Source organism: Crocodylus siamensis, chromosome 1 (assembly GCF_052110815.1).
Source record: "Crocodylus siamensis isolate JL-2025a chromosome 1, ASM5211081v1, whole genome shotgun sequence".
Classification (NCBI taxonomy): domain Eukaryota; kingdom Metazoa; phylum Chordata; order Crocodylia; family Crocodylidae; genus Crocodylus; species Crocodylus siamensis.
Window position 1 is genome coordinate 317,171,759 of NC_143395.1, and position 16,440 is coordinate 317,188,198.

Genomic DNA, 16,440 nt, shown 5'->3' on the forward strand with positions numbered 1-16,440 from the left:
AGAAAAAAATATATATTGAAAGAGCTAATCCCAGTGCAGTGTATTCATAGGAGCATAATACCTGAAGGCGTGTGCCTTGTTTCCACACACCATTACAGTTTTAACTGGTAACTGCAGTTGGCAATGTAAAAAACTACTTAAATGCCTTGTTTTTCAAGCTGACTAAAGAAATAAGATTATACTCAAGCAATGGGACGATAGGGTCTCTATTCATCAGAGAGCTACAGTTCCTTATCCATCCTCCCTTGGACAGCTATAGTGAGCAAACTGAATTCTGACGGACAACCAAGATATGCAATCTGAACCATACTACACCACTCCACTTATTAAGTGCAGACAGCTCATGCTACCGACTCTTCATTCCCTTTTATTTTAAAAGTTTTTTAAACTAGTCCCGCATAGGAAGACATTAAGGTAAGCCCTTTTCAACAACACAAATGTGTTTTTCGTAATTAAAAGCCATAAAACAAGCACTGACAAAGCTCCAGTCAGCATAATATAGATTATGCTGTTCAAACATTTTGCCATTCACTGCCTCCAGCAAAAAGCTGCAGGAGAGGAGCAGAAAAAAATTCCCTTCCCCCATCACTTCATACTCTACTGCATTACACCACTTGTGGATTTGTACCTGGAGATTTATTTATTTATTTGTAATCCCCTGGCCCTGGCCTCACTCCCTCATGTTTTTATTCCTTTAAGACCACAACATATTCAAATCAAGTGCAAAAAAAATATTTAAAAACATTTAGCACAATTGATTTTTTTTAACCCTTCCATTAACACAATCAATCAAAAGTGTAAATGCTAGGGAAAAAATGACCCAGTCATTGCCTTGAAAACATTGTTTTTCTCCAAAAAAGTAAATGCTTTCTCAGTACCTCATTCACTTTGCAACTCTTGGTTACCTGTGGAGAAGCAGTATGTTTCATACTCCCTAAGACAAGTCGAATATGTTGTAAGGCAGTTTTTCTAACCAGATTCATGTAGATCTTTGGAAGCTGTTTTGTTACCTGTTCATTAATGTTGTCCTTCTGTGAGCAAACACGACATCAGTAACTTTTCAGATAGCTCACAAACGAGTATCTCAGTGTTCCAGGTCCTGGTCCCACAGACACCCCAGTCATGATTAACCTTACACAAGCATGTGAAGCAATGGGGCTCCTCCCAAGCATTACATTACTACCACTTGGGGCTTATGCTAGCATTAGAGAGTTCAGGCTGAGTGGGGCTCAATTTTAAGTAATTACAGCAATGTTTTAAAGTGCGAACATAAATAAAATGGCTCAAATGCTATTTTTGCCAGAAGCAGCATTTACTAGCCAGAAAACATTCATTCTTTTGCTGCATGACACAATAGAGTTTTTCTTGCAGTGTTGCTGAACCAGAATTAGGTTGGTTTCCTTGTATAACTAATTTTGAACATAAACATGTGGGGACAAGGTCCCAGGTATTTACATCCATAGATCTGTAGCTTTTACTTCCATGAACAGAGTAAGCTTCCTGCAACAGAGGAAGTATTGTGGAAATGTGTAAACAGACCAACCACTCTGCAGAGTTTCACTGGCACAGCCCATTGCCTTTAGAACACACTTCTATTTGGAGGAGAAATGCTAATGTTTTTATTCAATTTTTTCTCTGCCCCTCTCTGAAAAATAGGCTTAAATACTGGAGTATAAATTCAGAGACTACGACTTACTATTTCAGCAATGTCTCAAAATAACAGTATTTGAGAATTAAGCAATGCAGGTATCATTCTAAAGTTTCCTATGTCAGTACAATTCCAGGGTGTAGGTACAATCAGATTCAGACATTTTGCCCTTAAAAGTAGCAATAGCTGGTGCTGTACTCGGAGTTCTCACCACACTGGGCATGTCTACACATGCATTTACTGTGCAGTAACTTACTGCACAGTAAGCAGTTTTTAGACCGGTGTCTACACATGTAGGCATTACAGCACACTAATGCTGTGTGCGCACCGATTTGGGAGTAAAGTTACTCTCAAGTCAATCCACACAAACACGGTTACTGTACAACAAGGCGTCTACACATGCTTTACTGTCTAGTAACTACTTGGGAGTAAATTTGCTACCTGCATCATGCAAGGACAGTAACTATGGCAACTTATGCCAACTCGGGAGCAAATCTGCATGATGTAGGTAGGAAATTTACTCCCAAGTTGGAGTAAGTCACCATAGTTACTGCACAGTACTGGCACACACATGTAGACGCATGACTATACTGCACAGTAATTCTCAGTTACTGCGCAACAGCATAAGTTACTGTGCAGTAATGGTGTACGTGCAGACATGTCCACTGAGTACTGATGAAAGCCACTTCAATGTAACACATTTTCAGTTTTAGTGCTGTGATGCAACAAGGATAATGGTAATGTGGTCCTGCCCTTCCTCCTCCCCCCCTTAGATTTTATTCTTTGCCATAACAGGGTAAGGGAAGCCCCATGAGCTTGTTTTTTGCACAACATGGAATTTCCCTTCCAATAGCAACACAATGAGGAAGCCGAGTGCTTGGGGCAGCTGCCACACACAGAGGCTGTGGCAACTTCTGGTGCCTATGCCATCAGGAGGGGACAGGGAGGTGCTGCCTCAGGCCCCATGTTTTGGGGGATCCCTGCAGAGCCAGGTCAGCTTCATGTCCAGCCACTTGCTCCCCACCCCCCGCTGCCGTGCATGGGCCCCCCGACAGGCTGATTTGCCCCAGGTCCCATGCACTTTTATGGTCATCTCTGGCCATCAGCGCGATTGTGGCCACAGATAAACTTGAAAAAAACCCCAAAACAGCACTTTACTGGAAGAGGAAGCACATTAGTTTCACCCAGCACCCCTAATAGATTTTATTTAATAGTTCATTCACTCAGTTATTAAATAAAAGCACCAAAAAAACACCAAAAAGCCCACCTGAAGTGCCCAATCTATACAGATGTTGGGTGAGCCAGGTCAAACTACTGCAATGCCTCTTCTGGGCATGCACTGCACTTCGTGCAGAGGTGCGCTGCGCTGGAAGTAAAGCACAGGGTTTTTTTTCCACATCTGTAAGCAGCCTGTGTGGCTGTGGCAGCACCAGTTCCCCTCCCTGCCCCACTTCTCCTTGGCTGCTAGGTCAGTGGCCAGGGCAGCTCTTCCAGTCACTCAGCCTTGGTTATACCACTGCCCTCAAGAGATGTTTAAATCACATAATCTTGCTATGAAACAAAATGACAACTCTGCTTTTTTATTTTTAAGCAAATAATCTTTCTCTAGCCATTCACATCTACCTTATTTCCTCTTAGTATTAAGGTTGTGTTTATGAACTTCTTATCTGCTTCATGGCAGAATATCAAGCAACATTTCTACTACAACCAAAAGCTTCTTCTTGCAGGGAACTTACCAAAGAACAACACTCTCTTGAGATGAGTTTTGGTTCTTATGCAAGTGTGAAGTTCCCCCCAGCCCCAATGTAATTTGAAACGTATTTTCCAAGAACAGAGCTTCAACAGAGAAAACAGACACAAACAATATAATAATGACCATAACTTAATGATACTCTATTCTGGAGGCAATGTTCAAAAGAAAGCGTGGTAAAGACGACTGACTCACACTTTCTTTTATACAAAAGGGAAAAATTGCGTGTGGAACACATCATAAAAACTATATACAGACAGACTGCATTTCTTACCATGTCACCAGGCTTGACAGAAACAGCCACCACTGCTCCAGGCATCGGTGATCTCAAAATGCTAGTGGTGTCCTCCTCCACTTTCTCTGGCATGTACTTACTCAACTCAGCAGCAAGCTGGGTCAGTATTCTTAACTTGTACTTAAGGAAAGAACAGTAGGAGAAATGTTTTAGACCACTTAACCCTGCAACTCTGATGAACACTTTGATATTATTTATTTAAAAGAATATCATACATTATTTTTGACAACTACAGACATGGTTTTGGATTGTATACCATGCTACTACACAGAGTTGTCTAAACTATACTAAGTTTAGAATGGCTGTCAAAAATTACATTACCTGGGTATAAAAAGAAAAGAAATATACAAGCAAATCCAAAGTGGCAATACCAAGTAACTAAAAGGACAGTATCAAATTAAAAATCAAGTTCAAATTTCAGGTTCAAGAATAAAAGTTTTTCAGTTTGTTTTATACCCCTGTAGCCTACCAAATACTATTCCAAGTGATCCTGGAGTACTTACTTTCCACATACACATCATTATAACTAGATGCAATCAGAATTGGCCCCGTATCACCAAAACTTTTTCAGATTATTAACAATGAAGCAATTTTAAACTTAATTTTACTATTATTTATTCAGGATTTGCGTTTTCCACATCATTCAGCTTTTGCACCGAAAACCAATCAAGCCATTTTTCTTCTATGTTCCCATTTACACATAGAATGTTGCAATGTTTAGGCTGCAGACAGTTCAGGGAAATGTCTAAATAAATTGAAATATATTTAACTATTTTTGTCATAAAAAACAGAAATTATATCTATTATGTTTTTTAAAAATATCTTCAACTCCTCCCTTCTTCCCATGAAAAACGAGGAGCCTGAACTACCTCATAACATCCTTTTAAATGAACTTTTTGTAAACATATGTACTGGTACATCTATTCTCCCCCCTCTATTTTAATTCTTTAAAAAAAGTTTGTACACTTTGACAGATCATTCATTGACATTATGAGAGTTTTTCTGTCTCAGTGCACATGAAACTATAGATAGAAATCCAGTAGATGGCAGCAGGTCTCTGTGTGAAACTACTTAATCGTTCACATAAATTTAGAGTTAAAGAACAGAATTGCACTTCATCAATTATTTAAACAAAGCTTTCAATAATAAGTGTTTTAGAGTGAACTGCTTTTAAAATTCTAATCTGCATTTTGATGAGCTACAGACAAAACAGCTTATTTTCAACAATATGTTTTCTATTGAAATAATTAATCCTTTTTTTTTTTATTAGAGGGAATCTCCTTACTTTTCATTTTCATGAAAAACAACAGAGATTTCCTTACAGCGTGGGTAACGGAAGTCCAACTTTTGCTTTCGCCAAGGGTAAGGCAGGATATTTAGAAAATACAACTGAAAGGTAACGAAGTACGACAGTGCAAGCTTTAAAAAGCGGATTTCTTTAGATAAAACTAAACAATGCAACAGTGGGTTATCAACCTACATGAATATTGCCTGGGTACTTGAAACGTGCAGTGAACAGTGTAACCATTTGGCTCTGAACTATGTGAAATTTATGAAAGATGAGTACAATTTACTTCAGCAAAATAAGATCCCTAAATATAATAAAATAGTATCCAGTAAAACTATAGCCATCACCCAAGAACTTTCAGGACTCAAACCAAAATATTTTTCTGGGGTATAACTGATGTAGCAGCATACATGAGCCAGTACCATTTTATATGCAAAAGCTGCATTAACTCAAAGCCTCCTACAGTCATTAGTAGCATGGTGAGTTCACATTTTCAAAAACAAAGTAAGGTTAGCCATTTACCTCTCGGCCCAAATGACTACATTTAATGCAGTATGCTTCTTGCCATCTCTTTTTTTAAAAATAAAATTGTGTATGTGAGTGTGCGTATCCACGCCTGCGCGTGTGCGTAAAGGAAGAGGGGATTGTGCCTAGAGGAGATTTGATAACATAAGCTGCAAGTAGAATTGCGACAATGTGACAGGCCAAATAATAACATCTTATGCATGTTTCTTTACTCTTGAGTGTATGTTTTGCAATCAAGACATACAAGTGTCTGCCAGTTTCTGAAGGATATGATCCTTAAGTGAAATTACTGTGCAAATAAAAGCTTTTTGCTCCTATTAAAATTCGTCTGAGTCATAAGTGGCAAGGAAAAAAAGCTTGCAGAGTGCATTCTGCTGTCAATCTAATAAACATTCTGTGCAGAGGGACTATTTATCAAAGATAAATTGTACTTAAAAGTCCTTCATTAAATCTATGGGGGGGAATATAATTATACCAAATTGCACAGTTTCAGTATCCATGGTTAGTGTCGTCTTTGTACTCATAGTTTGAAAATAATAAAAAAAATTCTAGCTCTTGGAAGAAAACAAAGTTAGCTTTCTGGACTGGTACTACCGTATGGTACAAGAAATTACTTGGATAAGGTTTTAAAAGGTTATGCCTACCTTCTATTTAGTTTTCTAAGCTATGTATGGGCCTACCTTCCTACACTGCCCAATCTCTAAATTTAAACTTCAAATCCAGAATAATACAATTGGATTTCTAGGAAGGAATGGAATTGTCCAGTTTCTGACACATCAGCGAGGTTCAAGTACTTAAACTAATTCCTCGTTTATAGCATAACTTGCAGCTGGGGAAAAAAGTATTGCCAGTATGTTGTCCTTTAAAGTTCGGGTCTCCATATCAAGTTATGATATCCCTACCAAACACTCTGTTTTTACTATCTTTATAAATTTCATATCTTTTAGATTCCTTTCTCTGCAGGATGCCTGCTTTGCTTGGAATGAGATGTAAGAGTCAGTAAACTGAAAGCTTTCAAATGTAGGTCTTTGTTATTGATGAGCTGTTCTTTTCCCTTTTGTATTTGTTTATTGTTCTTTAGTCTTTTGGGGGGATAAACGAGTTATTGTAATCAAAAAGTAAAAAATAACAACAGTAAACTTTTTAGGAAAGGCTTTTTTGGCACAGTTGGTTCACTAATGACCTTTTGGCATATAAAAAGACAAAGAAGTAGAAAGAAGGTTCCTTCTTTAAGATTATCTTTGATGTATTTATACTGTTGACTGGACTGACTAAATACCCACATAGCATTCTTTTGTAAAGCTATTTTTTAGCTCCCAGAAACAGTGTTACAGTGGGGGTGGCAGCAAGTAGCTGACCTAAATGCAAACACTAAGTGTAGTTTGGTAAGAACAGCAAAGGCCTTTGGAAAAATTAAAGTAGTTAACAATGCTTCTAAAACAGAAAGAAGTTGAGACTATACAAGGTGCCCTCATCATGTAATTACTATTACTGCACCTCTGCTTTCTAGACCTCAGACAACCCTGAAATCTGGAGTTCTCAGATCTTACTTATGGAAAGTGTTAGGAATTGGGGAAGGCGGGGAGAAGAAGGGGAGGAGAAATCAGGAATATAAAGTGGGGAAGGTCACAGAAGTTAGCATTACAAGCAGAGACCATAAGGTTTCCATTGGCCTAAAACAGAAGAAACATCTGCTGGAGTCATAAATAGATTGTGGGTGAACTTTAGCAGCAAAGAACTCTGCCACTGATAAGATTTGAGCTCATCAGTAGTTGTCACTGGTCAGAGCTCAACTCTGCAGGATTTCAGAGTGTAATTCTGCTAGCCAAAGTAAAGGTAATAAAGAAGTACCTGAATGGAGCCATGCAGCATCTGGTGAGGTAGAAAACAGGTGTTTCTTTTTCACGGGACTGTTGTGTGTCCACAATCAGTGGGCAAAAATAATGATAGGGAAAGGGGATGTCAGTTAATAGCCTGCTTAGAGTAACAGTACACTATCCTAGGTCTCTCAGTAAATGAATATTACAACTGTATATAATGCAAAACCACTTCTCAAAACTAAATCTCTGTGACAAGAGAAGAGGGTGTAATAATAGCAGATGTGAAGGGAAAAGAAGATAAAAAAAGAGAAAATGGCAAAGACAAGACAATACATAGGAAATAAAATTAAACAAAACAGAACAACATTGTGAAAATCTCCTGGGCAGGGTATACAGCAAATAAAAGAGAAAAATAGGCAACCAACTGGGGTTAAAAGATGGCTGAGACATAAATTAATCCTCTTCACTTAAAGAGAAGATCTGTTGACTGTACAGGTATCTTGCCAGGTATGATAAAATATAATATGCCCTAAGCATGGTGCTCAAGCTGCATCCTGTTATTTTTTGCATTGTTTATTAAATATGATCTTCCCTACATACCTTAAACTCATGTCTTTGGGAGCTGTCAATATTCAAACTCCACTGGAGCCTTCATACAGCGGTCTAACATATCAATATACACATGTAAGTTATGGAGCTGTGTGGATTGCTGACCAGATGTGGATGTATAGTATGATTTACATTAGGTTTAGCTATGTTTTCAAAGCCTCTGCCATTCCTATGGTAGGAATACATGCTAAAAATCCTATGTCGCTCAGGATCCACCAAAAAAACTGTCTGCTATGCATTGTAAGCACTGTCAATAAACTTACAGTTTCTGAATTAATAAAATATATTAACTGCAGCGATGTAATTTTCCTTTAACATTTCTAATTTGTCTCCTTCTCAGTTTCAAGTCACTTAACTGATGTCAATTGAAGTTTGGTCATCACAGCCCCATTAGTAATAGTTGTTCGGTATTTATGTGACTCAGTAGCAAGCAATGCTTCTTTGTTGAACTGCTATCAGCACACTGTCTTTTTCACTAATTCTCTGTCCATTTCAAAGTAGTGATCATAACCTTGTTTATATTTTCATGATGATATTTAAACTGGAAAACTCATATTCATTCCATACTACTTCCAGGTTGCCATCATCATCTTCTTTTTGAGATGAGGACTTCTCACTCAACAAAGAAACTTAAAATATTTCTTGAAACACAGGGACTGAGTTCTCTGTTCTGGAGCTGATTTATTTCCACAGTGTGGCAGTGAGGACTAACATTAAGATCTCCACATAAACAACAGCAGCCCTAGGCAAGTGCAGGAGCAAACACTCAACATGCTACAAAATGACTTGGTGAAAAATGAATAGCCACAAAAATCATGAGTCTTTAACCACAGCAACAGGGAAGGGGGGGAGAAAAAGGAGGACAAAATCACCATCGTATAGCATGTACTCCAGAAGCAAAAATTTAATTAGAATTGTAATTCAACCACATTTCCCACTTTCAATTCATTGTGTGATACATAATTAACACTTTAGAAAAAAACTAACAAGGACTAAAGCCATGCAAAATACATTCCCTCCACTTTAGGCTAAGGCTGAGCAGTCAGAATAAAAAACATACAGAATTAAAGCTTGTAGATGTCCTTCTCTTGGAGTTACAACCCAGACGAACAAGGTGAAATGAACAGATAGCAGCTAGAAAGCTGTGTGAGCCGCAGAGCTTTGTACATCTGCAGTCACTGGAGCAGCCTGTTAGCATAATGCTTTGACAACTCCATCAGCGCAGTCTCAAGGTAGCTGTCAATCAGGATGCATCATTTAATACAACAGCACACTGAGGATTTTCTCCTACAACCCACATGACAGCATATCTACAGCTCTATTTATATCAGCGCCCAGTTGTGTTTACAATGCTGTTGTAATTAGAAGAGATGCAACAGGCAGCAATATTATTCAGATTTCCATTTTGCCATACTGCCATGTAAAGTGCGATCTTGCTTCACAGAGTCATGCTAAATGACAAAAGCGCTATTTTCTTCAGTCTCTGTGCTCAGACAGCACTTCATTTGCAGCTATCTATAATTAGATTAATGGTGTAGTGCAGTACAAAGCAGGCCCACTTCACATCAGATAGCATATGAATTAGGACAAACACTTATTTCAATTCCAGGCAGAGAAAGCAGTGACTGGGGTATTTAGCATACCCTTTATGGTGGAATGAGATGTTAATTGTGTACCATTACCTCTAAACTGCTTGCTTGTTGTATAAATCACTGTGCTAATTGATGCAGAGATAGAAACGTAGCCACAGGCAAGAAAGCAAAGGAATGAGAGCTGAAGATGGTGGATAAAGGATTATCGAGTAAAACCATATGGAGATGTGGTTCCTTTGAAACCTGCCCATAAGCAGCCTTTCTTAAACTCCAGGGGAAAAAACAGTGCTGTACTGATGTGCAGAGGGGGGAAAAAATCATTTTTACATCAGGATTTAAGAGCAGAATCTTAAACAAAGTATTTCAGCTAAACAGGAAACTAAATAATGAATGTGTGCAAGGAAGCTCAACACATGCCTCTAAAAGGAAAATAAAGGAGGAGGGGGAAGGGAGGGAGCATGCCTCAACAAGGGTCCCAGCACTGGGTTCTTGGGGCCTGAGTTAATAAGTAACACTTGCAAACTATCTAAAGCATATGCTTTTCTGCACCATCTGGAGAACAGAAATACAAACCCTTCTACTGCACAAAATAAAATAACATAAAATAAAATTGAAGTTGCTGCTGATTAGTTAAAGCCCATACTTAGGCAACAAGGACAGTGGCTCTGTATGACATAAGCTGTAGTAGTAGCAACAGCAGCAGTGTACTGGTATATATTAGCATACAGAGATCTAGGAGGAAACCTTGGGAGACTCTTCCCACAAGTTGTGCAACCAACAGAATGGAATCTCTCAATGGCAAAAATAGCACTTCAAAAGGGGAGGGCTACTACACATCCAACACATCCTAACCCAAAAGGACTGGCCACGTAGGTGGCACATTTAGGCTCTCAATCAGCAATCCTCCTGTCTGTGGTATATATGCTTCTTTAAGAGCAACATCAAAGTCTGCTAAGCAGATGTGTCTGTCTACCTCACAGTCTGTTATCTTACTATTACAGGGCAAGACATCTTAGGTGCTGGAGATGGCGCTACTCCCCTTTAAGCACCCCAACTTCCAGACCAATGCACAGAGACAGATTTTTGCCCTAAGAAGCTTACTGTTAAAAAGCATAATAGAACGTGTATACAACCGAGGATTCAATTTACATTGTGGTCATGAGTGAAATACAAATATATGCCAACAGATACCAGGCAATATCCAACTAATCAGCCATCTTCCTATTCTAAATGTAGGGAGATAGGTTGGTAGTTCAAGGACCACGTGATAAACATGGATAAATGCCAATTTTCAGTAGCAATCCACCATACAGCCAATATTGGGGGTTACCTTTAAGCTGTACACAGAGACAGAAGCTTTCAGTTGCTACTCAAACAATATCAACCGCTTGTACACAAGCGTTCAAATCTAACTCTAACCCACTACACCACAAGGTTCAAATCCACTTTGCCTACAAAGGTAAAGGCAGCATTTTATGTCTAGCTGCAATATTCTAATGCCTTACAACTCATTAAACACAGTAAGACACTGACACCCCACATCTTTTCCTTTTTTGAAACAACTGATTTATTGCCCGTTATTTGCTAGTGAGGATTTGGATGAGGTTTTGTTTGTTTGTTTTTTTTTTTGGGTGGGGGGGGGAGGGTTATGTTTTTAAAGCTGCTGCAGGAAAAAACTTTACTAGTCTGTTTCTCAAAGCAACACACACATTCACACACACAATATACACATACTGATACATGCATAGTCTCCGTAGCATAGAAAATGTTTTAGATGTGCTACAGCAGCTAAGTACTATAGTACAGTATAATGCAATATCAGAAAAGGCATTCCCCCGTGTCTAAAGTGACACTCCAATTCAATAGTTTAAGGTTTGGTCACTAGACTAATAAAGTGCGTGAATAATCCTCTTTTATCAGCAAAGCTTACAACTATAAAGAAACATTGGCTATATCTAGACAACCAAAGGGACCTAAGAAATGGAAACAAATGGCAGCATAAAAAAAACCTGTTGACTACTTTGAAATAACACCTCCCAAATGTGCAGCTAGTTGACATAAATGGAAATGCACTGAGGAAAAGAGCTGTGAAGCTGCGCAACAGCCCTGTTCCTAATCATTAATCACTTTTTTTAGACCATTTAAACTAGCCCATTACAGCCTGCAGCCAAACGCCAACACTACCATCACTTGCATGTCAGCAATGCTGGTGTTAACAGGAGAAAATATATGGTTTCTACGGTTGTGCCCCAGTTCTCTAGCATTTGCTACCTTTAATTGAAAAAGGCAATTAAACACAAAGTAAATCATTCTGTTAGCTAAGCTGTTTAATAACACATAATTGATAACGTCAATATGTTACAGTGACATAATGCATCACTTTCATCACTCTTATGCCTACATTTATGGGCACACTTGTGCTGAGAACATTTATTTTTTCTATCTGTTATTTAACTAAAAATCCAATGATAACTATCTCATGGAACATGATCAAGTGAGCTGTTGTGTGATTAGAAATGGAATTCCTGACATACCACATTCTGTCCCATGTAAGTAGTACATTTACTTTATTAGCGGCTTTTTTCTTGCTCTCAATGCACCATAAATTTCTTTTGGGAAAGAGGATGGCTCTCTTATAGGGTCAGTTTGAAAAGGGAGTTAAAAGACCCCTTCAGGGCAAATACAATTAATCGTGTTTCCTGCACCAGCCCCCAACCTTGCAGACACTTACAGTGTTAACTTTACTTGGGTGAAAATACCTACTGTAGCAAGTGGGAATGCATACATGTAAAGTTAAGCATGCACACATGTGTTCACAGGATCAAGATGTGCCTGAGTCTAAAAATCCAGAGGTGCACTCTGGGGCAGGATAAAGTATAGGTTAATTCTGCTGCAAGCAGGAAGAGCACTTCAACCTAACCTCACCATGCACTACAGTGTTACATGTTGGGGATTGGACTACATGACCTCTGAGGTCTCTGCCAGCCTAATTAATCTATAAAAAAGGTTTAATTTGATTTTTTACAAGTACTTTAAATGTGGAATAACATGCCTTGTTTATTTCACCTTAGTGACATTTAAGTGACAAAAGTCATTTATTTCTCATCCTTTCTCATCTTGTAGATTGGTTGGGTTATCAGTACAGCTGGGTGAAAAATGAGAACACTTCCACCAAAGTGTTTCTGTTTAATAAGAAAATTTCACATTTTTCTTCAACCATCTGCAGTTCTCCAGTTCACACCAGCACCATGACTGTATGCAGTGCAGAACAAACAACAGATGTCTGCCACCAAGGACACACTTCGCAGGAAGAAGCTGCCGTGATAGAAGGCAAAACAAAAATATGAAGATGTACTCCAAACCTTCTCTTAGCAGCATTTAATTTTAATATCAGTTCTGTTTTCCCTGAGATTGGAAATATATCATCAATATAATGCCAAGAAAGGAACAGTATATTGAAGATAAAAATACAATACCACCCAGGTAGCCAGACTGTCTCCCTCCGCTATCTATGCAATTAGAAAGTAGCTGCCGCTAACGGCAATGATACCAGTTAGAGTTGGTCTTTAACACCTTTCAAAGGGAGAAAGTTTGGTTTCATTGTAGTGACTGCTCTTCAACTCTGTGTGTAAGAGAAGACTTATGCAGGTGACTAAATAATGGAGGTGGCAGCGAACTGCACACAGCCCAGAGGTGACTGCAAGTTATCTAACAAGTAAGTGTGTAAGCTGCTAAGGTAATTTGTTAGAATAAGTGACACTTTCACAGCCATAAAAGCAATTCCATTGACAATTAACTGTTCAAGGCTCACAAAGAGAACATGTGCATTTTAGTCTGACCAGAGGCCAGGGTGGCAAATTATGACTGTGACAAGTAACTTGAAGAAAAGGGAAAAATAATATATAGAACTTCAAAAGCCTTGTTCTCAATTATATAACAATGCCAACACCTGTTAAGGGAGCAGGTTACTTCCTATTTTTCAGCTTGAGCTGCTATATTTAATTACAAATTTACAACCCATTTAGTAAATCAGTAAGAACGTACTTCTTTAAAAAGCACTATATAATTTGGGTTATGACATACCCCTCACTTGAAAAATCTGTAGAGTTGTATCACCTTACAGAAAAGGCAAATGGTGTTTAAAAAGCACACACAATGGACCCAATCCCTGTTCCTGTGGGTGTTAATGACAATATGTCCATTAATTCACATGAGATTAGGCTCATTGTCAACAAATAGGCAGGCTGGATTAACACACACAGTTTTTCTAATCTTTGCCAAACTCCCCTCTCTTCCACATAATTTATCTTAAAATTATAAAAATAACGGTTTGAATCCTGCTCCCTGAGGACAATGGAGATGTCTGACAACTCATAATATTTTTCTTTACTGATCAGGCATGTAACAAGGTGGAGCAATTATAGAGGGATAAATATTGCGTCATTTTGATTAACTTTATTTGATATAGAGGGAAGAATACAGTACACTACATGATTTTAAAAGTTTAAACTATTTTGAAAAGTTTAACCATTTAAAAAGTTTTCTGACTGTTGAACTGGTTGATAAGTGATTGTCTGATTCACTTTGCCACTTGCAGACACCTTAATTTAGTGTCTAGGATGAAATTTTTGACATTAAGGTATCTCAAGGGTGTTCGGAAAATATAATGATAAAACTGCAAGCTAGAGAGAGATGCAGAGGGAGAGGGCTGAGGTATTTATGACATACCTGGCAAAAGGAAAGGCAGCAAAGAATATGGGTTTACCCATGGTTGTTTCTAACCTATAAGGGGTTTGGTGATTTGGATCATTAATGTGTACTGGCCTTTCACATTTGGAACCTCAATCTAAGTCAAACTTTATAAATAATAGCAAAATATATTTTCTAAGTGTTTTGATCTCAAATAGAGAGTAAGAGAATTTAGAAATTCCTAGTAAAATCCTGACTGTAAATGTACCCTATCCGTTAACCTAGGTGACGTGACATCAGTTCACCACAGTGGCAACTGGTACATCAACGTTTAAAAAATACAACTGAAAACAACTATGGTAAAATGCTCAATCTTATGCTTTTATGCAGTATCTAGCACAATGGGACCCAGGACTGGAGTTCCTAAATGACACCGTAAGACAAATAATACGTAAAACAAGTAGGGGTGAAATTATGTTACAACCAGAAACCAGGGCACCATCACAAAACCAAGATTTAGATCAGTCAATGAACCTGTTGGTGAAACTGAACTGAATTCTGGGGTTTAGGGAGAAAACAAAGGTAGTTAGAGCTTGGCAGGTACAGCTGAGTTGTAGGATTTTTGCAAAGGGGTGCATTTGCAGAGAGCGCAGCCATTCACAATGTGAAACAGAGTGGAAGGACAATTTGATCCTATGTGAACTAAAACTAGCCAAGACAATGCTCTACATAAGCTCTGTGATGACCACCTACTCACACCCCATTTCCTGGCTAAACCACCTTCCCATCCTTAACACTTACACAGACGGACAGTGGATTTAGGATTCCCATATTACTCATGTTAGAGAAAAGGATTGAAATCCTGGTCCCATCTCGGTCAATGGCAAAAGTGCCAGTGACTTCCAAAGGGACAAGAATTCACTCAAGATGCTCCAAATACTTCATGCTCTTTCTCCAGCAGCAGTAAGATGCCATATCAAGTATTAACAAGACAAAACAGACTGGAAAATATTATTTTATAGATTAGCCCCTTACAATTACTTTTTTCCCAGCAGCTATCATGGCATTGGAGCTGATCAAGTGAAAACTACTAAATTAATACAAGACAAAAATGCCCTAGTTCACTATTTCACTCTTCGATCAAGGAAATTAATTTAAATAACTTTGTATCAGGTACCACAAAGTTAACAGAACAGACTTGGGGCCAGATGAGCCATTATGTTCCTGCATAAAACTATTCCATTAACCTTATAACAGATTAATATAAAATTAGTGTTCTTGTATGAATGGTTCATCTTAAATCCTGTATGCGCTAAGAAATACTGATAGCCTCAGCAACATCTACAACTACTAAGTCTTGACCATCCAAGTGTTACATTTCTTATGAGCATCTCAGGCTCTGGAATGGAGACCTGTATGAGCAATCTGCACTCACTGGGCACATCTATACAAGACGTTAACTGTGGAGTTGCCTAATCTGCAGTAGCCTCGCTGTCTATATGTGAGGCCCTATTAAGGTGCAGTAAATTAATAAATGCTACTGTAGGATAATACTTGTGAACACAAGTACTATCCTACAACGGTGTTATTTAGTGAACTACAACATATGTGTATAGACACTTACAGGGCTGGCTGGGATACAAGGGTACTTCAGTGTCGGGGCTGCCTGCTGGCTAGCCCGCAAACTGATGCACCCTTGTGCTCCAGCCAGCCCCTCCGCAGCATGCTGAATCAGGTCAGAGCAGCCCTGGGCTGGAAGGCTGACTCCCAGGGCCCCCTGTCAGGTGGGGCTGCTCCACCCTGGCTCAGCGTAATGCGGTTCTAGTGCATGTGCAAATTGTCCACCTGGGAGCAATAAACTCTGGCATGAAATGCACCAGAGTTTATTCATTCACATGAATTGCACGTGTAGAAGCACCCATTGCTGCACATTCTGATTCTCTTAGCAGAGAATGGCATGCTGTTGCATCTAGGATTACTAGCAGCACTTCAGAACTTCTGCTAATGTGCTGGGGCTAGATACAATAAAGGTCATAGGTAGAACTGAGGTGCCTGAATCCAAAACTGCAATAAAAAACTCAAAAAATATTCCCATATTGCTACTTAACCAATGGACGGGCCTTTCTGTTCAACTTTAAAGCTTACTAGGCATGGGCAGATCTAGGATTTTGAAAAGAGGGGTACAGATGGTGTGGTACATCATCAAATATAACAGAATACATTT

General features: G+C 38.7%; 1 protein-coding gene across 2 annotated transcripts in view; it reads right to left on the minus strand.

The window, feature by feature from the left end:
* PCCA (propionyl-CoA carboxylase subunit alpha) overlaps positions 1 to 16,440 on the minus strand; it is a 475,583-nt gene that overhangs the window by 14,571 nt on the left and 444,572 nt on the right. For both annotated transcript variants that reach the window (XM_090022723.1, XM_090022741.1), the window contains one exon: positions 3,673 to 3,813. In XM_090022723.1, coding sequence (XP_089878849.1) covers positions 3,673 to 3,813 — 141 coding nt within the window. The remainder of the gene's footprint in view (positions 1 to 3,672; positions 3,814 to 16,440) is intronic.